At 39.7% G+C, this 27,448-nt stretch overlaps 1 protein-coding gene across 4 annotated transcripts in view; it reads right to left on the reverse strand.

Annotated features, from left to right (window-relative positions):
* Positions 1 to 369: 369 nt before the first annotated feature.
* The window catches only part of mipol1 (mirror-image polydactyly 1), a 225,614-nt gene continuing 198,535 nt past the window's right edge, over positions 370 to 27,448 (reverse strand). For 3 of the 4 annotated variants that reach the window (XM_052031773.1, XM_052032565.1, XM_052031007.1), the window contains 2 exons: positions 18,895 to 19,125; positions 377 to 1,102 (listed from right to left, as the gene is read on the reverse strand). In XM_052031773.1, coding sequence (XP_051887733.1) covers positions 1,036 to 1,102; positions 18,895 to 19,125 — 298 coding nt within the window. In that variant the 3' untranslated portion in view covers positions 377 to 1,035. Of the gene's footprint in view, positions 1,103 to 18,894; positions 19,126 to 27,448 lie in introns of all 4 variants that reach the window. The other variant, XM_052033337.1, reaches the window with a different exon arrangement.

The raw sequence follows: 27,448 nt of genomic DNA on the forward strand, positions 1-27,448 counted from the left end.
GTTAAAACAATCTGTTCATTACATTTAAAAATATTAAAACACTTTCGGAATAGAAATTTCTTACATTAATAGTTATTGGCAGATCGTTACCAAATGAATGTTAATAGATTTGGGACTCGCTACAATAGCTTCAACTACGAATTGCGATTTCACTATCCATCAGAAAGGTCACCATTCCATTCTTTGCTTTTCTGTCGGTTTTTAAATCACTTCGAAATGCATGCATCATCAATGATACCACGAGTGAAGTTATTCCTTGGTTTAAGTTAAACGAGAGAGCGTTTAAAATACAGTCAAAAGACCAACTCCTGATGCAAAACTCACAATTCAACCCAATACACCCCAAAAGTCAAAATTTACTCAATATTAGCAAATTTACACTGTTCTTTATTTCAGTACTACAGCGGATTAGATGTAAGTTCTGAACAAATTAAAATCGTGAAGACTAGGACAAAGAATTGACATTACAGCTCTGAATAAGCTACTGTTACACCATAACTAAACTACTAAAAAGTTTAAATATTAGAAGAAAATACACGGGTACTGATTGATGTACATCATGTTAAAATAAAGATAAACATCAAAGAACAAAAAAATCTATTCAATCTGCAATATCCTAATTTTAGTTCAAATGTGTAAAAATATATATCTTGGCAATTGTCCCGTTCCAGCTATTAATGAAGTGAACAACATTATGGCTTTATACTGGATTTACGGCAGCACTTCCACTAAGAACTTAATAATTCTGAATAACATTTAATTAAATATGCATGAAATTGTGATGCATTTATAGACATACATTCTAAAAATTCCTGTTAAAATTGGCAAATCTGAAAGCTCTTTTGCATTTCTACAAGCCTCATTAATATAGAATACTTCCAAGTTCCCAGATTTAAAAAAATACAGATTTTGATAATTTTTTGGAATGCTATTTCAATGTGCTAATTACAACAACTCTTTGCTAAGTCCAGGCCTTTTTATCTGTACAGTGATGAAATAGAACAGCCTGGTCACCAGATGTGACAACTAACTCAATCAGGTCACCGTCCTGACGTTCCCTGTCCCAACCTTCTTTCTCAGGACGTCTACCAGGCGTTCCAACCTGCGGGAAGAAGAGGAACTAGCATTAGAAATTCATAGGCTGAAAGCGACAGTGTTTGCACAGTAGAGAAGCTTGCCTGGTGGTCATTAGAAAACAAAGATGTACTGTGCAGCACAGACACTGGTCCAGGATACAGACTCATCTCTACATTTTGTTTCTAAGATCTTTACTATTCTCAGAACAGATAAACTAGTAATTATCTGTCTGTTAAAATGCTCAAGCTAAATTTTCTGTTCCACAATTTGTTTCTCCTCAATTCAATAATACACTATAGCTTACTAAATTCTCAAAACATAAATCTTAATAAAACTGTTGGCAACCTTAATGTAAATTTTTAATGTTTACTTTTCAGTTTTTGTATCAGAATCATTTCTTTAAAAATAAGTCTGATTTTATTGTAGTGCACTTCAATCTTTCAGGCATCAGCCACTGTAAGTGAGACCAATTTGTATGCACTTTAAAACAAAACCTGTGTGGAAGTATTGGTCATCTCTGTGACACAGAATATGTATACATTAAATCTTTGTTTACACCACGTACTATGTGCCAGTCTACAATACTATTGGCAAACTGTGGTAGCCATTGCAATGTTAGCTACTCATCTAAATGTACACACTATTGCATTTTACAGAAATGCGTTGACCTACATGTTCATTTGCAGTTTGCCTAAAAGTGTTAGATTGAAGTTGAAAGTTTGTACATTACTTCATATCTATATTGATTTACTAGTAAAACTTGTGCAAAGAGGCTGCTCTAAAAAACTCTCTCTAGAACCAGTAACATAACAGCTTGTTGTTGAATAGTTTCGACAAGTCAGCCACAAAACTGACCAATGCACAATTAATGATGTAATGTAATGACTTTATGAATATAAATAGCTAATAGAAAAGATCAAGGCCAATGCAACATAAAACAAAAAATGAATTACTTATTTTCCAGGATTTTCAGAACATTTCTAATACTGAAACTGCTCTCAGCATACAATTTGTATATTCATTTGTTTTAGCTCTGGTCAACAATCATGAGATCATCATACTTTGTTCCCAAATGCAACACTCCCCACCAGTCTGCCAAAAAATTCCTGAAGATTTAACTTTTGGAAGAACAGCTGTTGATATAATGTTTACATTTTAAAGAAACGATCCCTGTTCTCATTGCCAAGGGTGTCTACTCTATTCTCCTAAGCTTCAGTCAATGAAACAACATTCTACACTAATGTGTTAAATTCCCCATTCCTTCTGGGTTCTTTTACAAATAACATTACATAAGGAACACTGGGTTCCAATCACATTTTTCTCATAGCTGTGCTAGAAAGAGTGTCAGAACTTCCTCCAACAACCCATGTAATCTCTCATGGATTTCAAGGCTAAGAGGTCATTTCACATTGAGGTGCAATTATTTCATATTCCTTCATATTCCCAAGCTACATTGCTGGATTTCATTGTGACAGATTGAGGGATGCAAGCAGTTGCCACTGAGTACTGACATTTTTCACAAAATGCAAAGTATTCCAGTGTTCTGAAATAATTATGACACTAATGAATCAGGCTGAATAAATAGGTCTCATGTTAATAACACTGGTCTTATTAAAATCTGAGGAAAACAAGAGTGAAGGAAACTTTCAAAATGTGGCTTTAAATTTGTTTTAAATTTAAATATAAACTGACTTCAAAGAACCATAGTCTCTATTTATATTCTTGTACCCTTACAACTGCTTGAGAGTTACATAGTTTTATCTTGTTTAAATTGGCAAATGTTTCTACCTCACAATAATAAAATTAATTATTTCCTGCCTTTTAAGAACCAACAGTATGTTATTTATTCAATTATATATATATATATTATATATATATATATATATATATATATATATATATATATATATATGTGTGTGTATTATGCAACATGCATTAGCTATAAGGGTCATAGGTTCAAAGTTCATTTTAAGATTGTGTTTTATGATCCAGCCTGACATGCCACAGGCTGTTCTTTCTTCTTTTTCAAGTTTATTTAAAAATGTCATAATGTCAAGAAAGCCAGACAGTTTTCTGCACACCTTAAACAACACATTTTCTTCAATGACGACAAATGGTATAAAACAAAATCAGATTAACTGTTTTTATTTTTCATTAATTTTCATGTGATGTTGTATTCACATTGCAACAGTTGCTATACTAAAAAAAATAATATTCTTCTAGCACATTTCTCAGAAGCAAAGCTCATTATTCCCTCCAGTTTGAAGGTTAACTTGCACAATACCCTTGATATCTTTTATGCAAAAATATGTCCCACTCTAAGTTCATTGATCTAAAATGCAAACAGCTAAAAACGGCTGGGTTGGGGTCAATACTGATAATAACTTTTTAAAGGTCTTGAAAAGGGTCCTCAAATTGCCTATTTCTAGTTTAAAGGGAGGCAGGGCAGGGTTGGGCAACTAAACCTCTCCTGGTGTGTGTTGGTAATTAATATATTCTAATGAGGCTGGCAGTTTCCCTGACTTAGATTAGCCAAGACAGTAGACCATTAGTCAAATGGAGGCAAGAGAGTTTATTGTGTTTGGTGGTGGTGGGTGCGGGGTCGGGAGGTGGGGGGTGCGGATGTAAGCGCCTTCACGACACTGCAATGGTTCTGGAGGAGCAAGGATGCTTTCTCCAGTCTTTGAGTTCTCCCCATCGTCCTCCCATGCAAGAATTTCTGGGGTTAGAGAGCAGATCTCTGGATGTCAGGTATGGGACTATTCCTCTCCCATGGAGCAGGATTGAGCCATTTTGTAAATCTGGCAGCCAGTTTGAACGTATCAGCCCCCAGGGTTGTGGTTAGGACCTGTCTGGCACATTTGGAATCTGAGCATTTTAATCAGACTGACTTCCAGGCAGTGAATCTTTCAAGGAAAAAGAAATATGCTGAATGATGAGAAAGAAAGATTTGAGTTTTCTGTCTGAAAGTTCTACCTTTCTCCCATTTGACACACCCTGCTAATATCCAGCTTAATATCTGAACAATTTCCAGCCCTTCATTCTAACATTATGTTGATATGTCAATACTGCATTATAGTCAACTGCAGTTTTTCTGATACCATGCCTTTTGTTGCCGTGTTATAAGTTTTTGCTCAACCACAAAATGGAGATTTTGTAACGATAATGCTCTGTGCCAAAGCGGTGGTTTCCTATGGATCTAACTTCAGGGAGCATTATCAGTTAGTACAAACAGGGATGTGAGCATTAAGGTTTACAAATGGTGCTCTTTGGTGCACAATGTACATCACTCTACAGTAATTTAAGGCATTTGCTGATGTTTTACCAGGTGAACAGCACCCAAATGGGACTAAGGGCTCCTCTCCAACTACTACTGTCCAAAATAGCCAGTAGAAAGAGACGTTATCTTCCAGGTCTCTGATCTTCATTTCTGAGGTCCTCTAAAAGTTGAGCCCTAGTTCTGTGTTGTGTGTATTGTCACAAACCAGCAACAAAAGAAACACACTGAGCATGATTCAGTGTTAAAAACTATTTTATTAATCACTACTTATGATAATACGTAAAATAAAAGTTAAAAAAAATGTTAGTATGTTAGAATTCAAGAATGTTAAACCTCGAACGTTAACCCCAAAACTAAACTCTTCGTGTGTGTGTGTGACAAAGTCCAAAACTCCCAGTTCCAGAATAGTTCTTAAAGTTCAGTTCCGCAAGCCATAAGGTGAAACATGAGCAAGGGCTTCTTCAACAACCACCATTGTCTGAAGATAAGATGTAGATGTAGAAAAACATAGAGAGAGTACATACGAAATCCAAATGTTCCACGATGGAACCCAAACGACACTCCAGTGTTTACTCGGTAGTGACTTCCTCACCCCGAAAAGCATCCGAACCGTGGTCGTCCACACACAAATACCTGTTTCCTTCTACAGGTCAGCAACAAAGTGAACTCCACCGGATTACTTCCAACTTCCATACATGGATTTCAGTGGCAAACACAGTTATTGTTTCTCATCCATCGATAGAGAAAACAAGCAGGCTGGTGTCTCTCTCCCTTCTCTCTCTCTCCTTCTTCTTCTTCTTACTTCTTCAACAACGTCATAACGTCCTTTATCTTCTATTGACGTAAGCACGCCCCACACACACATACACACACACTCTCTATCTTAAAGGGACTTTCACTGAGTCCATAACACCTCCCACCTAAAAAAAAAAATTTTCCCAAGAAAATTTTAACCGCGCATACTTTATGGTAGAATGTCCTTTACTGTGGGTTAAATAGTACATGTCAGAGATGAGTGATGACACCCTGATAAGATAAAAGTAGCTATAGTAATGTTACTGGATTAAATTAGTCTCACTTTATATTGAATTACATTTCTTTATTACACTTAAAGGTCCAATAACATTACATCAACATATGCTGGAATAAGGTAGAAGTTATACTACCTGTAAACTTAGATACCTTATCACATTGATGTGCAAACCTTGGGTCATGTGACCCCTAAAGTTCTGGAAATTTGGTATAGAAATTTAGATTGCTATTTTATTTAAGTAGTTCTCAAAAGTGACAACTACCTAAACAAATATCAAGGCCTACCAGTTGATAAAGAGCTATCAATGGTGGATAAACTCGAGCTTAAAACACCCAAGATCTTTTAACATTAGCAACACAAGATAGCTGTATATTAATGTAAATTTGGATCTCAGCTTGGACTGTGGCCTTAAGGTCCATGTCACTTGAAAAGAAAACAACTTGGATACTGCTGGACTAAATACAGGATGCAGGTTATCCTCAAAATGGAATTCTAACATCTCTACATGGCTCAACATTTATAAACATTTCACTCCAAAAAAAATGTCTGATTATGGCCTTTTCAAGTGATGACTTGAAATTGAAAATGTTCATTCCTTGTTTGAATTTTAGTGATCTGCAATATTTTGTGTGGGTAACTATAAATGTTTAACCAGTGTTCCTTTTCCCAATCTCCCAGCTTCACTGCTCATTTCCCTGCAGTTGCAGATGATGAAGTTATACACATGGTTTCACAGTCAGTAAGCTTGCATGCCACATAAATGTCCATTCTATGTGTGAGGTTGGATAGTATTAGTTCCACCTAGCTAATTGACCATGGAGATACCAAAACCAATTCCAGTTCTAATCCTGCTTGGCATTTGCATGCAAAAATTTATGAGAGTGCCTGGAAAGCAACAGGCCGGAGAAGTGGAAGTGGAAAGAAGCCAGAGCACAGGAGAGAATGTGCAACCTCCAAGCCTTGTGTGGAGTTTGCACACTCTCCCTGTGACCACATGGGTTTCCCTGGGTAGTAGGGTTCCTCCCTCATCCAAACATGTGCAGGTAGGTTAATTTGCTACTGTGAATGCCCATAATGTAGGTGAGTGTCAGGAGAATCGTGGGAGATGGGGCACATGAGGGAGAATAGGCTATAGGGAAATAAGTGGGAGAATGGTAACACTCTGAGAGCTAGCATGGACCTTATGAGCCGAATGGGCTCCTTCTATGTCGTAAAATATATGAGAAACAGCTAGAAACTGCCTTAATTCAAGGTCACATTTGAACGAAGGCACTTTTCGACAGCGTAACACTGAAGTGTCAATGTGATCAGTTTAAATTTGGGAGCAGTGCTGAAATATAGAATTATCTGTCCCGGGAACACAAATGGTGAGGCGGCACATTGGACATTCGTTATGCACAAGGAGCATACTATGGAATTCACTTCTCTGATGCAAGTGGAACAGAGGTCAGAAAGATGAAGGCTGAGAGATGTAAAGTGGTTAGTCTGGGACAAGATTTGATAGCAGAGTTTTGTTTGTATGGGAGTTTTTGTACCATTATTCTCTGGATGCGTGTGAGAATTTGTTGGAGAGGTTATGTGGAGTTAAAAACAAAAATAGAATTTCAGTGCTGCTAAGAGTAAGGCCAAAATACTCAGATTGCAGAAACAGGAATAATTGTAGTATAGGATAGGCATCGAATTTAGATTTGATCAGCTGCAGAGAGGTAAAATGAACAGGTGTCGCCTGAGTGAACAGCTATGAAAATTTGACGTCGGTTGCTGTAAAGTCATGAAATACATAGCTGACACCAGCCACCATGGCAGAGGTCCTACAAGGTGAATTGGCATCAGATCTGGAATGGGAAAAGGAAATGGACATTGATCAGGGACAAGGGAAGACAAAGTATTTAAGTATCAGAGCCATCATAAGCTTCATAAATAGTGTGGATACTCATGTTTAAGTAATAGGATCAATCTTGAAATCAAAAAAATCATGACCGTCTTGAGCTTGGTTTTGAAGGCAAGGATGAAGGGAGAAAAAAATGGGGTTCGAGGAGGGATGTTTATCAAGGAGAATCAGGAAATTCTGTTACCTTCCCAGATGATGCCAGTAATGCAGCAGATTTGGTGATGGGGACCAACTCTCAGGATGTCATGACCTTTATTGGTCACAGGCACTCAACTCTACAAAACTTTGGCATGAAAATGGAGCATTACCAGTAATACAGAGAATGGGAGGTGGTGACAATAGTAGGCCAAAAGAGGCAGTCGGCAGCTAGTAGGAACCAAATTTTCTTTAGAGGCAGATGATGAAATAGCAGGTTGGAGGTATGTATGGAAAAGTGGATGGCAGAAAGATAGGAAATGATTAAGGATCAAAATGTACCCATGAACCTTTATGTGCTTCACTCTTAACTTCTGGTATTGACAGAAAAAAACCCCCAAATCATTCAATTTTCCTGGGCATGAACACACACACATATTAAAACTATGTCTTTGAATGTAGGTAGCTATGATCATTTTGTATGACTATATGGTCAGGATACTTATTACCATAACCATGGTTATCTGCAGCAATACTGAATCATTTTGTACAGTCTATGGCCAAAATACTATTGCTTTATCCGAAAGCCACAGAATCTCCTCTATCTTTGCAGCACTCATGCCTATCCATTTTACCAACTAATTCAACCAGCAAACAGATCAAGCAGCTGAGTTTGTAGAAAGTCTGTTTGCTCTATGCTAAGAACCATTATAGGACTCTTTACAGATTGAACAAGCATCACTGGGAGAACTGCATTGGTATGTTTAATCATCTACACCTTCCAGCAATGGTTCAAAACCAAAGCTTATTTTAATTGTAAAATATTTACTGAAATTTAAATAAATATCTATGTAAGCATTTGCAAAAACAGAAAGAAATACACAACTGTGTAGAAAAGGCACATTATTACCATAAGCATTATCTGCAAACTTCTTAATTGTGGCTTCATTATTTGAAGTATACTGCGAAAATCTTAAAAATAAGTCCCACAGAACCCCACTGGAAACAGTACTCCAGTCACTGAAACACCCATTATTCTTTGTTCCCTGACACTGAGCCAATACCGGATCGAATTTGCTACTTTCCCTTGGATTTCATGGGCTTTTATTTTTCTGGTTAATATGCATCAGGGATCTTGTCAAACATCTTAATAAAATCCATGTAGATCATTTATGGATATCAGGATATTATCTTCTTATTGAACCTTCATGTTACCTCCTCAGATTATACAATGATGTTAGTCAGACATAACCTTCCCTTTATAAATCCATATCTTAAATTATCTATTTGCCAATTTCTTTCCCACTCATTCAAACTATGTATAATCCCTTGGCAGGTTCTTTATCCCCTCACATAACCCACCTATCTTTGAAACAAGAGCAACATACTGGGGTCCCTTCATTTAAAACATCAATGTAGATTACATACAGTTGAAGCTCCACCGCTGGAGCTTCACCGTTGTATTGGAAATGGTGTAACTTATACATTCTTGTTGGGCTAGACATTCCTTTCCTTGCTTAGGTGTTAGTATCATTTGGGCAGAGTGCATGGAGGAAAATTGGGCTAAAAGGATGACATGCCTTGTCTGATTTTTCTCCTAGGTACTCCACCTAGGCAATTGTTTTAATGGCCAAATACAAATCTACCTTCATCCTACTGTATGTCATGAGATTCAATTAGAATTCATTCAAGCTTTTGTTTATATTCAACAACCCTTGCTCGAAGAACATTGCTAAACTACTGCAAAACTAAAATATTTCCTCAGTAATTAGAATATTGTACTCTAACGTGTTGTCAAATAAGTAGTCTAAGAACATAAGAAACTGAAGAACTGATGACTCCATGATCCTCTTCTGCCATTCAATAAGAGTATGGCTGATCCTGTGCCTCTTGCTTCCTGTCCAGTCACCATATCCTCTGATTTACACAGTGTCTAAGAACATATATGAACCTAAGCCTTGAATATATTCAATGATTGATCATTTATAGCTCTGAAGTAGAGAATTTCAAAGATTTACAATCCTGTGTATAAAGAAATTTCTCAGCTTAGCCTTAAGTGGCCATCCTTTATCCTGTGATGGTGTCCCTGGTTTTAAACACTCCAGGTCAACTGAACTACTTTCCAGCATCTATCCTGTCAAACACTCAGAGAATCTTGATTGTCATAGAGTCATACAGCATGGAAACAGGCTCTTTGGCCCAACTTGCCCATGCTGACCAATATGTCTGTCTGAGTTAGCCCCATATGCCTGCATTATCCCTCTAGGCCTTTTCTATCCATGTACCTGTCCCAAAGTCTTTTAAACCCTGTAATTGTATCCGTTTCCAGAGCTTCCTCTGGCAGCTCATTCCATATACCAATCATCCTCTGAATGAAAAATTTGCCCCCGAGTTCCCTTTTAAATCTTTCCCTTCTCACCTTAAATCTATGCCCTCTAGTTTTAGACTCCCCTAACCTGGGAAAAAGACAGTGACCATCCATTTTAGCTACATCCCTCATATGTTTGAATGAGATTAGTTCTTCAATCTTTGAAACTCGAATTTTGGTCCATCTTCTCCATCACTTTTTGTAGGAGAACCCTAGTGTTCCAGGAATGAATTGAGCAAATCTATGACTGGAAGGCAAGTACATCTGTCTTCAGGAACAGAGATCAATACCATATACAATACTCTTAACGTGGTCTGACTAAAGTCGTGTACAATCACAACAAGACTTCCATAACTTTTACTCCAATCCCTTTGCAATAATGGCCAACACACTCTCAGCCTTCCTAATTGCTTGCATCAGCTGCATGTTTACTTACTGCAACTGATGAACAAGTATGCCAAAATTCTTCGGTGCATCAGCATTTTTGGTTCTTCATCATTTAAAAAAAATCTACTTTTCAATTCTGCCTCCAAAAGTGCATAGCCTCACTTTTCCCACATTACCCTGTCTCTTTGCCCATTCACTTAATCCTGCTCGTATTTCTTTGCAGATTCTTAGCATCCTCACAGTTCATTTTCCTAACTAGTTCTGTCTTTTCTTTCACTGGCGAAATCCATTTGAAACAAAAAAAGTGCAGTGGTATTTACCTTCCAGCAAAGCTTAGTCACAGGTCCATGTTATTTTATCACCTAAACCTCATTTCCATGACACTTGCCAGCTGTCTGTATTAAACAAATGGGAAGTGGAAGCTAGCTGAAAGCCACAAGCTGAATGAGTGACCAGAAGCTGCTCGCCAATAAGAAAGGAAATGTTAGAAGAGAGAGGTAATCTAATTGAGGTGAACAAAATAATAGAGAATTATTAAACTAGATAAATTACTTCCTTTGGTGGGGTATCCATAAGGGAGTACAATCATGAAATTAGAACTAGACCCTTTATAAATGAATGGAAACATCTTTACTGTGTCTAAACTCTCAAGCTTCTTATAATTTTAAAAACTTCCATAAGGAAATCTATAAGTTTTAACTTTCCTGATGAGAATAATCTCTTGATTCTACTGTCATTCTACTGGGCTCCAGAACTAGCTAAAGTTTCAACTGTAAAGTTCTTTATCATGACTCCCTGATTATTCCATGACATTCTAAACAAAGGTTATTACTGTCACTTATAATGAATTCCAACAACTAGTCCACCACCAAAGTTAAACCAATTGACTTGTGATTACTTAATTTGTCCCTTGCTTCCCTCTTAAACAATGGCACACCATTATCTGGCCTCCAACTGTCTGGCACTACTGTAGCCAGAGAGGTTTGAAAAACTGAAGTCAGAGCTTTTGCAATTGTCTCTCTTGCTTCTTTTTATAGCCTGGATATATTTCATTCAGGCCTTACAATTTATTCACGTTACTACAACATTGGGATTACCCCTACTCTTGAGAAGATGGTTGCGAAATGTTTACTGAAGAAGCTTACATGTATCCTCAACCTCCATGCAATGGTTAACGTTATGGTCCATAACAGACCTTCAGACCTTTCTCTTTCCTTAGTTATCCTCTTTCTCCTTACGTACTCATAAAACGCCTCTGGATTTTGTTTTTAAATTTTACTTGCTAATATATCTTAATCCTCTTTCTTGTAATTTTGCTCTTACGCTATTTATATTCTTCTGTGGTTTCCATTGCATTATGCTCCCAGTGTCTGACATAAGTTTCCCTTGTTTGTCCTTTCTTATCCTTCATGCACATTGTCAGATTTTCCACTTTTTTTTCTTTGTGGGAACATATTTATCCTCAAATCTCCTTTTTAAGTGCATCCCACTGTTGTGAGACTGATTTACTTTCAAGTAGTTATTTGCTAAATCACTTCTCAATCGAGTAAAATTAGTTTCAGCCCAACTTAGGACCATTTTTCTATCTTATCTTAAGGACCTGACTTCATTCAATGGATAAGTGACCGTTGCGGAATTATTTCAGATCTTTCGTCAATTCAAACTCATAGAATGGTTTGGTCTGATGGCTACCTTGCTGAATTTTGAATAAAATTGGCTTGTAATTAAAGGTTTTCAACAGATTCCTAATTCTTGTTCAATTGCTCTTGCTTTACAAGATACAGCCATTTTGTTTGAAGCAAAAAGCATTGCTATTCCTAAATCATGCCAAGCTGAAGGAATGGTTTTAAAGGGGTTCTATCAAAGGAGATTGGACAGCTTGTAGTCAAAGCCAATCACAATGGTAGAGGCTGAAGTGGACTTGTGTGTGGTGTTCAATAATGTACACCAGGTTTTTCATTTTCCCTCTCAGGATATCACAAGTCATTTCTAGAAGATGGCATCAGGCTGTCCTGCAGAAGCGCCAGAGATCCAGTGAGCTGTGGCTCTCTTCTAGCATCAAATGAGCATAAGAGGCCACTACAGCCCTATCAGTTTTTGTACAGTTGCAATAGTCAATCAATTCTTCTGATATTAGCCCTCAGATTGTTCCCAAGAGAAAGAACAATATGCTTAAATTTTAGGGAAAAGACAGTATGATAAAAGAGTTAATATGAGTTCAGATTACTTTTAAGGCTTTGCAATAAAAAAGATAGATTTATCATGTTTACTTAAAGCTGGAGCTTATAGTCACTCAGAAAGGCTAATTTATGTTATGTCCAGTTATTCATTCACATTATTTAGATTTGTACGTTGGTCACACATTGCAAAGAGCTCTTGGTAGGGGTGGTCCTGGTGGGCAGATATCAGACTTATCAATTTGTTACTTATTTCAAAATGGGAAATAAGAATTAACAACGTTGAGACTTTTGAACAGATTTAAAAAAAACAGTTGGTTAATAAATTGAGGAGCCCTTGCAGCAGTGACTGAGGAGTTCTTTGAGGGATGGCCTTCCTGCTGCTTCTTTCCCGGTTACATGGCTTCCAAAGCAACAAAGGTCACTTCTCCAAAGATTTTTCACAATTGCAAAGAGCAACATGGGCTACTTCTCCGGGGTTTGGTCCTTTCTGAATACCAAGGTCATCTTGAGCACAGCAAACTGCAACTATTAGGATAAATGATCCAGAGCATATTACAGACCTCCTTCACCTTTCAGGCAATGAAGGTGATTCAACACCCTTATGTATTTCCTAGTGCAATTCTGATAGAATGTTTCTTGTGGTCTGAAAATTGAACAGACATTAATCCATGACAGCAAGGGAAAAAAGCCTCGTCACCACAAACCTAAAGATAGTTGTAATGGACTGGCCTGGGGTAATGATCCAGGAACATAAATTCCAATCCTGTTCAAGAAATTCAATTCACTTCATTTGATGAAATTAATTAAATGAAACCATAGTATAAGTAATGGTGGTCACAATACTACTAAATTATTTTCAAACTCCATCTGGTTCACTAATATCCTTTGAGGAAGGAAATCTGCTAACCTTCGTAGATTTGGTATAAATGTCATTCTAGACCCTTAGCAATATGACCGACTTTTAACTGTCCAAATGAATGGTCCATGAACCATTCAGTTCAAAGGCATTTAAGGATGGGCAATAGATGGGACCTCACCTCAAAAACAAAACATAGGTATTCTTATTTCTGCCTTGACCATCTTCTTTGCAAAGTTCAGGGAGGGAGCTGAAAATTTAGTGAATGTTATATACTTTTGTTAAGAAATTTTGAAAATTTAGTGAATGTTATATACTTTTGTTAAGAAAGATGTTGCATTCAAATGTAGGAACACATACAATGCCATTTACATGCCATTTAGTGCATCGTCCCTTTGGGAGAGATAGTAATATGATAACAATAGCTCTACCATGCCAAAGCAACTGAATGGCAAAATTTCTCATAATCTGACCAAAACCTGCTTTGAAAGAATCAAAGGTGACAGATGATTCACAAGTGGTTGATTCGAAGTTAGGGCAGTTGTCAATTTCACAGCAATGTATGATTTGTCTGGGTCACCGATTATCAGCACAGGTCTTTCTGTAGAAGATGACACAATTCCCTCTTTCTGCTGGAGCATGCTGACCTTTAGCATGCTTACCTTGGTTCAGATGATGATGCCAGCTCTCTGCCATGCTCAACACCAGCTTAAACTTCCATGTGTAAGTGGTTAATTATGCAAATCCAACTGATCTTCTGCTTAATGCTGGACTCACCGGTTAGAACAGTGACAGATCATTGACTTTGCACCTGATCCCTCAGCCTTATGCCAGGGTTACCTTGAGTCCATTCATAAGTTGCAACACTATGCAAAAAGCTAAGTACAAGTAAGTGGTTTAGAGATGTTCCAAAATCCTTTAGAGTGCCCTGGGAAGGACTCAGGATCTAACCTCCAAGGTTTACCTGTATTACAAAGCCTGCTCCATCCCATGAAACTCCTCTTGGTTATAGAGATTAGCAGAACATAGATGGCATGGTGGTGCAGCAGTTAGTACAGCTGACCTACAGCTCCCAGAACCTGACTCTGGATGCTGTCTGTGCAGAGATTGCATGTTTCCCAGTTACCACATGGATTTCTTTCAGATGCTCCAGCTTTCTCCCTTATCCCAAAAATGTGTTTGTAGGTTAATTGGCTCCTGTAAATTATTTGTGAGTGTAGGTAAAATGTGTGGCAAAATAATCAAAGGGAAGTTGTTGGGCATGGTAGAGAGACTAAGGTGCACCACTACAGGGGAATAAGAGGAGTGGGCTTTGAAGTTCAAGTTCAAGTTTATTTTTTGTCATAGGCATACATACACAGGGTATAAATGCTATGAAAATTAGCTTTTTGCAGCAGCAGCACAGTACATTACAAGGCAAGGACAAACATAATTTAACATAAACTTAAATTAACATAAATTATACATAACTTACACGTGTGCAAAGTAAACATAACAACACTAGTGCAAGATCAAGACAGAGAAAAAAAAATAGTCCGATGTAGTGTTAAGGCGTTTCAGGTCGGTTCAAGAATCTGATGGCAGTGGGGAAGAAGCTGCTGTTGAACCTTGAGGTGAAGGTCTTCAGGCTTCTGTACTTCCTGCATAATGGCAGCAACGAGAAAGGGCATGGCCTGGATGGTGGGGGTCCCTGATGAAGGATGCCGCCTTCCTGAGACATCACCTCTTGTAGATATCCTTGATGGTGGGGAGAGCTGTACCCATGATGGAACTGGCTGAGTCCAGACCATTGTAGCCTCTTACATTCCTGTGCATCAGAGTTTCCATACCAGGCCATGATGCAGCCAGAGTTTATTAGAGTCTTCGATGCCATGCTGAATCTCATTAAACTTCTACGAAAAGTAGAGTCACTGGCGTGCCTTCTTCATGGTTGTATCTATGTGCTGGGCCCAGGACAGATGTTGACACCTCAGAACTTGAAGCTACTCACCATTTCCACTGCAGACCTTCCAATGAGGACTGGTTTGTGTTCATTTGACTTCCCCTTCCTAAAGGTTGTTGTTACGACACCACTCAACCAGCTGACTGATTCCACTCCTGTATGCCGCCTCATCACCATCCATGATGAGATGTGATTGTTCTGCTGGGAGGCAACGTGGCCTCACTCTGTGTCATAGTGACTGGGAGGTGGAGAGTCAAGTCTGTCAGTTTTCTGTATCCAAAAAAGGATAGTATAAGAGAGCACAACACATGCCAGGTTTAGAAGCTGAGACCTTCACAAGTTGTGTGTAGCCTATAGTTTTCTTGAAAGGTATAATATATTGTATGACATCTCCTCATTTTTTCCCATTGCCCTTTAATCCATGCTGTATTGCTTCACATCTTCCACTAGAAACAAGGATACAGGAATGCCCACAGCCAAACTTACTCATGAAACTACTTACTGTGGGTGGTGAGGAGAACAGCTAATGCTGGTAGCACACGTTCTCTTAATATAAGAGATGAGACCATCTCCACCTAAAACCATGGACAAATATAGCTTCATAAGCTTTTCTGGAAATTCCAGAATTCACTCCACAAAGTTTCTTCAGGCTGCATGTTCCACAATATAACACTCCTGCCTGTCTCTGTTGATGTTGGCAACAGATACACCTCTTAACACTTGGTTAATTACCCTTGGTGCAAAGGGAGATCAAGCTTGTGAATCTGGCTCTTCTGTGCTATTGCTCCACAGTAGCAATAATCACCTCCTAGCAGCATCACTACGTGTACTTTGACATGTTCCTTCACTGTGATAAAAATTACAGGTGCAGCCACTGTGTGGAGGAAATGCACCTCATCACAGAATTAACTTCCCAAATTGATAGGAACTTCCTTTTAAGCACAAAGGTTGCTAGAAATTACAAATTAGTTTTGGGCTGCTGTGTAATATTAGTACAGATATGATTATTTCCTTTCCCAATAATCCCACACCCCTCACCACCAAATTTCTAATTCCCCTTTACTCTCTGAGATTGTAAAGGCAACAATGTAAGGAAATCCCTCTTTCTCTGACTTATTTATTTTATACTGTTCTCTGAAGAGGGAGAAAGTGCCAACCAGTATTTGCTAATTTATTTTACCTAAAATAAAACAAGTTTTTTCCAAGGAATATTGTGACTTACAAGAAAGTAGTCTTCACTATATATTCCAGAAATGTATACTACTTCACATCTATTAGTTTACTTGGTAACCTGCTGTTACATAGACAGATATGGAGCCAATTTAACACTTCAGAATCATCAAACAGCAATGATTAATTTGGGCTGGGGATGCTAATTGAAATGATGTTCACAAATTATATTGGAGGATGCTCAGGAGCTCCTTACTCTTTAAATGATGCCTTACTAATATTTACATAACCCATTGGGACAATCAAGAACCTCATTTTATATCCTATACAGGAGATAACATGCAAAAGTTAACTCGTATTTTTCCTGTGCCTTTCATCTCCACACCTTTATTAAATGAGATTGTATTTAAATGATTATCCGCTGACGAGAAACCCTAGAAGAAGCTAATATTTAAGAGGCTTGAGAATCATGTCACGAAAAATAAATGTAAGATATCCAAAAGCAATTTACAGCTACTCAACACCTAACAATGCAGCAATCTCACAGTAGTAGTAACACAGTATCAGCCTCGATTGTGTTCTTAAATCCAAATATAGTGCTCAAATGCATAAATTCTGAGTTAGTGGGAAGCTAGTATTTTGGAAGTATCATCTTTCTAACTTCCCTTTCAGTACATAGAACAGTACAGCACTGGAACAGGCCCTTTGGCTCATGTATCTGTGCTGACCATGATGCCAATTTAAACAATTCCCATCTGCCTCGCTGGATGGTGATGAGGCGGCATACAGGAGTGAGATCAGGCACATGGTCTATATCCCTCCATTCATGTGCCTGTCTAAATGCCTCTTAAATGTTGCTATCGTATCTGCTATCATTCCAACTCCTCCCTTGGCAGCTCATTCCAGGCACTTAGCACCCTCTGTGTTAAAAAAAAGTTGCCTTGCAAATCTCCTTTAAAATTTCCCCCTCTCGAATTAAATCTATGACCTCTAGTATTTGAGATTTCTACCCGAGGAAAAGACTGACTTTCTATTCTATCTATGCCTCTCATAATTTTATGTGCTTCTGTCAGGTTGCCCCTCAGCCTCCGAAGCTCCAGAGAAACAATCTAAGTTTGTCCAACCACTCCTCAGAGCTAATATTCTAAATCCAGGAAAGATCCCAGTGAATCTCTTCTGCAGCCTCCACATCCTTCCTGCAATGCAACAACCAGAACTGCACACTATAGTCCAAATGTGGCAGAAACAAAGATTTAAATGTTGCAACATAACTTTTCAACTTTTAGGCTCAATGCCCCAACCTAGGGAGCTATGAACTTGCACCCCAAGATCCCTCTGTACATCAGTGCTCCTAAGGATCCTGTCATTTACTGTATACTTTCCTCTTTCGTTTGATCCCCCAAAGTGCAACACCTCACACTTGTCCAAATTAAACTCCATCTGCCACTTCTCTTTCCATATTTCCGATTGATTTATATCCTGCTGTATCCTTTGATAACCTTCATCACTATCCACAACTCTGCCAATTTTCATGCCATTTACAAACTTACTAATCAGCCCACCTATAGTTTCATCCAAATCATTTATATACATGTCAAACAACAGACATCCCAGCACTAATCCTTGCGGTAACAGACTTCTAGTCAGAATTACACCCCTCCACCAATGCCCTCTGTCTTCTATGGCCAGGTCAATTTTGAATCCAATCTACCAAGTCTCTGAGGATCCCATGTACCTTAATCTTCTGAATCAGCTTACCATGAGGGACTTCAGTGAATACAACATCCACTGCCCTACCTTCCTCAACCATCTTCATCACCTCCTCAAAAAAACTTAATCATGTTTGTAAGACATGACCTCCCCGGCACAAAGCCATGCCGACTATCCCAAACAAGTCCATGCTTTTCCAGATGTGAGTAAATCTTATCCCTAAGAATCTTCTCAAATAATTTCCCTACCACTGACGTAAGGCTCACCAGCCTATAATTTCCTGGTTTGTCCCTCTTGTCCTTCTTAAACAAAGGAATAACATTGGCTATTCCTTCTGTTGCCTCTCTCAATGACCTGGGACAGATCCCATCAGGCCCTGGGGACATCCACCTTAATGCTCTTCAAAAAACCCAACACCTTGATATCAACATACCCTAGAATATCAGCATATCCCTCCCTGATCTCATGATCCTCCATGTCCTTCTCCTTGGTCAATACTGGGGCAAAGTACTCATTTTGTATCTCTCCCACTTCATCTGGCTCCTGACATAAATCCCCTCTTTAGTCATTGAGTGGTCCTACCCTTTCCCTATCTACCCTCAGTTTTAACGTATGGATAAAAAGCCTCGAGATATTCCTTATCCTACTTGCCAAGGACATTTCATGGCCCCTTTTAGACTCCCTGATTCCCTATTTAAATTATTTAAGTAATTTGAAGTCATTTAGAAAATATATGCTAATATCAAAGAATCTAGAATTTTTGTCTTTTATTTCAAACCTGTGTTGATCACGGTCAAAAGCAGAGCTGAAGAATTAAAGAAGATAAGTATACCTCCAACTTTTAAAAGATGGTCAAAGTACTCACTTCTGAACTTTTTCAATTAATTCATTTTTCTCTTCCAATGCTTGTTGCAGTTTAATCTCCATGTCTGCATGCTCTGCTATGGCTAATTGTAACTGGCTTGCAAGATCTTCATTTTGGTGGTGTGTGGTTGATATGATGCCTTTACTGACACGTAAAGCATTGTCATAAGTGCCTAGGGTAAGGTTGAATTGGTCTGTGAGAGTAGCCTCTTGAGATAATGACCTGTGCAAGCTGAAACAATATGAACATATTTAAGAAGTTAATTTTCCTTTGTTAAATATAATAAATCATTTACATCTATTGATAATGTTTCACTTTATATAAGTCAGTGCATAGTAGTCTATATACATAAATTATGGTTAAGTGAAGCTTCTTTTGGTAGAATTAAACATGAAACATATCATGAAGCATGAAAAGATGGTAGTTTGTGAACTTTGCTTATTCATGTTGTCATAAAGGTAATTAAAGGTAACTAAATGAGAATTTTAGATAACCAAGGTTATACTCACTTGGATACAGGTTGAAATGCCACATGCATCCCAGTCAGCCTCTTTACTACATTGGTAGTATTTATATTCTGGATGAATGCTAGTTTTTGTTGTTTGTAAAACATTAAGTCCTCTGATAAGGATCACCATGAGATGTGTAATAAATTGTGTCTTACTCCATGGTTTATTTGTTTGAATATTTTGCAGGACAACAAAAGGCATAACTCCAAAAGGTAATGCACATTTCATGGATGCTCATACTACTCTCATTACTAAAATAAAAATGGAAATTACTAGACATACTCAAGCAGTCAGATGATCTGAGGAGAGAAACTGTGTTCACATTTCAGGTAGACAACCTTTCATCGGAACTAGGAGAACTCAGAAAACATGCATGTTTTAAGTAGCAGAGAAGTGAAGGAGAAAATAAAGAGAATGCTGCTTTGGGTAGCGATCCAGAGATTAAATGACACTAGAATGACCTCAGGTAGTGAGGCAGCTGAGACAAGGTGGTGAAGGATTGTTACTCACAGCTAATCTGTCTGGACATGTAAATAGAGGGAGCTGAATGCTGGAGGAGAGAGCTGAAAATTAATGCTGGAACTATAAGAGAAAGGATACTGCAGTTGTTAGAAATCCAGAATAAAAGACTCTTGGGGTTGGGGGAGAGAGGAGAAAGATGGCGACAATTAGAAATTCTTGCAATTTCCCAACACTTATGTAGAATGTGAACTGTTGATAAACTTGCAATTAAAAAAGTATATACAGAATACTTCAGCATTATCATGGACAAGGATAGGAGCAAAGAGGACTGAAAGATATTTAATTGGGGAAGGGCAAATTATGAGGCTATAAGGCTAGAACTTGAGAGTGTAAATTGGGATGACATTTTTGAAGAGAAATGTACTATGAAGATGTGGTCATTGTTCAGGGATACCCTGCAGGATGTAAGGCATAAATTTGTCCCAGTGAGGCAGAGAAAGAATGGCAAGGTGAAGGAACCATGGGTGACAAGAGAGGTGGAACAACTAGCTGGGAGGAAGAAGGCAGCATACATAAGGTGTAGGCAGTAAGGATCAGATAGGGCTCATGAGGAATATAGGGTAGCAAGGAAGGAACTTAAGGAGGGGCTGAGGAGAGCAAGGAGGGGACATGAAAAGGCCTTGATGAGTAGGGTTAAGGATAATCCTAAGGCTTTTTTCACGTACATGAAGAGCAGAAGGATGACGAGTGTAAGGGTAGGACCGATTAGAGACAAAGGTGGGAAGATGTGCCTGGAAGCTGTGGAAGGGGGTGAGGTTCTCAATGAATACTTCTCTTCAGTATTCACCAAACAGAGGGGCCTTGATGACACTGAGGACAGTGTTGGTAAGGATAATGTTCTAGAGCATGTAGATATCAAGAGAGAGGATGTGTTGGAGCTGTTAGAAAATATTAGGACAGATAAGTCCCCAGAGCCTGATGGAGCCTAACCTCCGCGAGGTGAGGGAGGAGATTGCTGAATCGTTGGCTAGGATCTTTGAGTCCTCGTTGTCCACGGGAATGGTACTGGAAGATTGGAGGGTGGCAAATGTTGTTCTCTTATTCAAAAAAGGTAGTAGGGATAGTCCAGGGAATTACAGACCAGTGAGCCTTACATCTGTGTGGGCAAGCTGTTGGAAATGATTCTTAGAGATAGGTTCTATGAGCATTTAGAGAATCATGGACTGATTAGGAACAGCCAGCATGGCTTTGTGAAGGGAAGATCATGTCTCACAAGCCTCATAGGGTTCTTTGAGGAGGTGACCAGGAAGGTTGATGAGGGTAGTGCAGTAGATGTGGTCTACATGGATTTTAGGAAGGTGTTTGACAAGGTTCCACATGGTAGGCTTCTTCAGAAGGTCAGACTGCATGGGATCAAGGGAGGCTGGGCCGTGTGGATTCAAAATTGGCTTGCCTGTAGAAAGCAGAGGGTTGTGGTGGAGGGAGCGCATTTAGATTGGAGGGCTGTGACTAGTGGTGTCCCACAAGGATCGATTCTGGGACCACTACTTTTCGTGATATTTATTAATGACTTGGATGAGGGGGTAGAAGGGTGGGTTAGCAAGTTTGCAGACGACACAAAGGTCGGTGGTGTTGTGGATAGTGTGGAGGACTGTCAAAGATTGCAGAGGGATATCGATAGGATGCAGAGCTGGGCTGAGAAGTGGCAGATGGAGTTCAATATGGAGAAGTGTGAGGTGGTACACTTTGGAAGGACAAACTCCAAGGTGGAGTACAAGGTTAATGGCAGGATTCTGGGTAGTGTGGAGGAGCAGAGGGATCTGGGGGTTCATATCCACAGATCCCTGAAAGTTGCCTCACAGGTGCATAGGGTAGTTAAGAAAGCTTATGGGATGTTGGCTTTCATAAGTCATGGGATCGAGTTTAAGAGCCACGAGGTAATGATGCAGCTCTACAAAACTCTGGTTAGACCACACTTGGAGTACTGTGTCCAGTTCTGGTCGCCTCATTATAGGAAGGATGTGGAAGCATTGGAAAGGGTGCAGAGGAGATTTACCAGGATGCGGCCTGGTTTGGAGAGTATGGATTATGAAGAGAGACAAAGGGAGCTAGGGCTTTACTCATTGGAGAGAAGGAGGATGAGGGGAGACATGATAGAGGTATACAAAAAGTTAAGAGGAATAGATAGAGTAGACAGCCAGCGCCTCTTTCCCAGGGCACCATTGCTCAATACAAGAGGGCATGGCTTTAAAGTAATGGATGGGAAGTTCAAGGGAGATATCAGAAGGAGGTTTTTCACCCAGAGAGTGGTTAGTGCACGGAATGCGCAGCCTGGGATAGTGGTGGAGGCAGGTACGTTGGTCGAGTTCAAGAGATTGTTAGATAAGCATATGGAGGAATTTAAAATAGGGGGATATGTGGGAGGAAGGGGTTAGATAGTCTTAGGTGAGGTTTAAAGGTCGGCACAACATGGTGGGCCGAAGGGCCTGTATTGTGCTGTATTGTTCTATGGTTCTATAAAATTGCTAGAGAGCTACTGAATAAGAAAATAACAAACTAAAGGAACAACAAAAAGGCTTATTAGTCTACAGTGGCATGCAAAGGTTTGGGCACACCTGGTAAAAATTTCTGTTACTGTAAATTGCTAAGCGAGTAAAAGATGACCTGATTTCCAAAAGGCATAAAGTTAAAGCTGACACATTTCTTGAATATTTTAAGCAAGATCACTTTTTTTATTTCCACCTTTTACAGTTTCAAAATAACAAAAAAGGAAAAGGGCCCGAAGCAAAAGTTTGGGCACCCTGCATGGTCAGTACTTAGTAACACCCCCTTTGGCAAGTATCACAGCTTGTAAACACTTTCTGCAGCCAGCTAAGAGTCTTTCAATTCTTGTTTGGGGGGTTTTTGCCCATTCTTTCTTGCAAAAGGCTTCTAGTTCTGTGAGATTCTTGGGCTGTCTTGCATGCACTGCTCTTTTGAGGTCTATCCACAGATTTTCCATAATGTTTAGGTTGGGGGACTGTGAGGGCCATGGCAAAACCTTCAGCTTGTGCCTCTTGAGGTAGTCCATTGTGGATTTTGAGGTGTGTTTAGGATCGTTATCCTGTTGTAGAAGCCATCCTCTTTTCATCTTCAGCTTTTTTACATACGGTGTGATGTTTGCTTCCAGAATTTGCTGGTATTTAATTGAATTCATTCTTCCCTCTACCAGTGAAATGTTCCCCGTGCCACTGGCTGCAACACAAGCCCAAAGCATGATCGATTAACAGTTGGAGAGATTTTTTTTCATGAAATTCTGCACCCTTTTTTCTCCAAACATACCTTTGCTCATTGCAGCCAGAAAGTTCTATTTTAACTTCATCAGTCCACAGGACTTGTTTCCAAAATGCATCAGGCTTGTTTAGATGTTCCTTTGCAAACTTCTGACGCTGAATTTTGTGGTTAGAACGCAGGAAAGTTTGGAGAAAAAAGGGTGCAGAATTTCATGAAAAGAACACCTCTCCAACTGTTAAGCATGGGGGCGGATCCATCATGCTTGCAGCCAGTTGCAGCCAGTGGCACGGGGAACATTTCACTGGTGGAGGGAAGAATGAATTCAATTAAATACCAGCAAATTCGAGAAGCAAACATCACATCTTATGTAAAAAAGCTGAAGGTGAAAAGTGGATGGCTTCTACAACAGGATAACGATCCTAAACACACCTCAAAATCCATAATGGACCACCTCAAGAGGCACAAGCTGAAGGTTTTGCCATGGCCCTCACAGTCCCCCGACCTAAACATCATGGAAAATCTGTGGATAGACCTCAAAAGAGCAGTGCATGCAAGACGGCCCAAGAATCTCACAGAACTAGAAGCCTTTTGCAAGGAAGAATGGGCAAAAATCCCCCAAGCAAGAACTGAAAGACTCTTAGCTGGCTGCAGAAAGCGTTTTTAAGCTGTGATACTTGCCAAAGGGGGTGTTACTAAGTACAGGAAGTCCCCGACTTACGAATGCCCGACTTACGAACACCTGTACATTCGAACCGACCTTCGTGGTCTTAATGACCTTCGGTTCGTAAGCGGGCCCGGCCCCCGATCCTACCATGGCGGCGGTACACCTTCTTTGGCCCAACCCCGGGCCAAGTGCGCATGTGCGGCTGGGGCCATGTGCGGCTGCAATCCCCGGGCCAAGTGCGCATGCGCGGCCGCGATCCCCAGGCCAAGTGTGCATGTGCGGACACGGTTCCGAGTTACATACAAAATCGGGTTACAAACAGTCTCAAAAACGGAACTTGTTTGTAACCCGGGAACTTCCTGTACTGACCATGCAGGATGCCCAAACTTTTGCTTCAAGCCCTTTTCCTTTTTTGTTATTTTTGAAACACTAAAAGATGGAAATAAAAAAGTAATCTTGCTTAAAATATTAAAGAAATGTGTCATCTTTAACTTTATGCCTTTTGGAAATCAGGTCACCTTTTACTCGCTTCGCTATTCACAGTAACAGAAATTTTGACCAGGGGTGCCAAAACTTTTGCATGCCACTGTATATTTTCCCAGCTGGTCATAATGCAAATATAACTGCGATGGGAACAGAATTCTAGCTGCTGCAAGAATGTGCCCTGACACTAATGAATTAAATAATTATCTGGTTTCTAATGAGTAAGTGTAAAAGTGAGAGATTGGCTGTATTAGTCTAGAATTTGCACTGGTGCAGAGTTGTGGTTGCTTCAGTACTGTGCAAGTATTGATTTTTTTATGGATTTTATTCAAAGCATCACACTTTACTCAATCTCCATGAATAACGATTTCCAATTTTACAACATTCATAGTGACTTAGGAAGAGACTGCAAAATCATAGGATGTCCATCACTTTAGAATGAGGCCTGGGACCAGCTGGTGGTACGTATACAGTGGGAAGCATATTTGAGAATTCATGCTCAGGAATTTGTAAAGGCAAAGACTCACAAGGAGAACTGTGAAAAAATTGAGTAAACCCTGCAACCTGACCTTCAGCCAAACTCTACCACAAGCACATATTGCCAATGGGTGCCAAGTTCACTTCAGCTTCTAACTCTTATGCCTCAGGCTCATTCCATGCTTCCAGGGGAACATGAGCCAATCTGCAGTACATCAATGTATCAAGGTGGCTAATGTATTGTGTACCAGGGTAACAAAAAACATTACTTTCTTTGTGGAAACAAGCAATAAGGAGAGAGCTTTGTATTTTTTCACAAATCAGATTCTCAAAATGTCACCAAATTTAAATTGGAAAGGCCTTCACTAACCTAATTACTGGGTTATATTTTTAAAGTACCCCAGTCATTCTTTTACAATGGGATAAAAGAAAGAATGGCAGGTTGATCACAAGTCAGAAGGGACTGATTATCTGCAACTATGATGAAACTAGTAATCACATTAGGTGGGCCTGGAGTCAGCTATCTGGCAAAGGCCATAAAGAATTAGCTCCACAGCTGAAAGCCATTTAAGAACCGGATATATAGCTGTTCCATTGGCTGAGAACACATGCGACCATATCTTCGTGCTGGGATTAATGGTGACCGTTAAGTTGATGAGTATCATCAAACTCAGGTATATCTGCCCCCAAAGACTTAGGCCACGAAAAGCAGTATTGATTATCAATCATGCCCTGATGGATATTCACAATGTAGCACAGAGGATATCCCCCAGCTAAACAGAAGGCTTCCTTTCTTCACACTACCTCTGCAATGAGAACCTCTATATGGCCATCACTGAAACGGGCAGTCCTGCTCCTGTTCGCTTGGTGTCCAAATGTAGCTGCTTTCTTTGGCTGCACTGGAATTCAGTCATGTTCAAATAAAGCGGGAGCTGATCAAGAGCTTCAGATCCCAAGATTCTCGGCTCCTTTCATTAGGTTTCTTGCAATCAGGGAAAATACAATGGAAATGGACTGAAATTATTTTAATGCACCCAATTTGCAGAATAAAGCAATTTAACTTCCCTTTCAAATTGTCTATAGATCTGTAACAAACCTGACTTCATTTTTATCAGGGATACTGAGTCATCCTTTGATTCCAATTTGCAGCTGTTATTCTGATGTAGCTGAGGGAACACATTTTTTGCTTTAATCCTTTTGAATATATCTTCTAGCAAACACGATTGCATTATTATTTCAGCATGACTTATCACAGGCTGACTTGTCCTGGCAAGTCCATCCCTATCCTGAATGATTGGGATTATATCAAAATCTGACAGTGGGCAAGAGAAAAAGAGAGTAGAAACTACAGAATCAAATTGTTTTTGTGGATTTGAGAGGATAATATTGCTCCTTTGGAATAACATCTATACTATATCTATATCAATATCAAAGATGCCTTCCGAGCCAACCCTGGGCCTCACTTTGGTAAATCTGACCACCAGGCTGTGCTCCTTCTCCCTGCATACAAACAGAAACTGAAATGGGAGAATCCAGTACAGAGAGTTGTGCATCACTGGTCTGAGGAAATAGATGAGCTTCTACGCAACTGCTTTGAGTCAGTGGACTGGTCCATTTTCAAAGACTCAGCTGCCGGCCTTGATGAGTATGTCACCACCATCACAGACTTTATCAAAAGTGTGTTGAGGACTGTGTATCAAAGGGGACAATCAGGGTGTTCCCAAACCATGGATGAACCAGGAGATCTACTCCTTACTGAAGTCGAGGACTGCTACGTACAAATCTGGTGACTCTGACCTTTACAAGAAATCGAGATATGACATCCGGAAAGCTATCAGGAATGCCAAGAGACAATACCGGTTCAAAATAGAGTCCCAACCCAGCCGTCAATTTTGGCAGGGCTTACACGCTACAATGGACTACAAAATGAAGTCGGGCAGCATAGTTAACAACAGCGCATCCCTTCTTGATAAGCTTAATGCATTCTATGTGCAATTTGAACAGAAGAGAAGTGGATTGTCACCACCCACCCTGACAGCCTCCGATGCAACTGAACCCATGGTCACCATCAAGGACATAAGATCAGTCTTCCAGAGAGTGAACCCGAGGAAAGCATCTGGCCCAGAAGGTGTCCCTGGCCATGGGCTCAGATCTGGTGCTGATCAGCTGGCGGGGGTACTTGCAGACATATTTAACTTCTCCCTGCTTCAATCTGAGGTTCCCACCTGTTTTAAGAAGACCATTATCATCCCAGTACCTAAGAAAAACAAGGTAACATGCCTTAATGACTACTGACCAGTGGCTCTGACATCCACCATCATGAAGTGCTTCGAGATGCTGGTCATGGCATGCATTAATTCCAGCCTTCCAGATAACCTTGACGCACTGCAATTCGACTACCGCTGTAACAGGTCTACAGTGGACGCCATCTCCCTGGCCCTACACCCATCTCTGGAGCATCTGGACAGTAAAGACACCTACATTAGACTACTGTTTATTGACTACAGCTCCGCCTTCAATACTATAATTCCAAGCAAACTCATTACCAAACTCCGGGACCTGGGACTCAACACCTCTCTCTGTAACTGGATCTTTGACTTTCTGACCAACAGACCACAGTCAGTGAGGATAGGCAGCAATACCTCCAGCACGATTACTCTGAACACTGGTGCCCCACAAGGCTGCA

Source organism: Pristis pectinata, chromosome 1, assembly GCF_009764475.1.
Source record: "Pristis pectinata isolate sPriPec2 chromosome 1, sPriPec2.1.pri, whole genome shotgun sequence".
In the NCBI taxonomy this organism is placed as follows: domain Eukaryota; kingdom Metazoa; phylum Chordata; class Chondrichthyes; order Rhinopristiformes; family Pristidae; genus Pristis; species Pristis pectinata.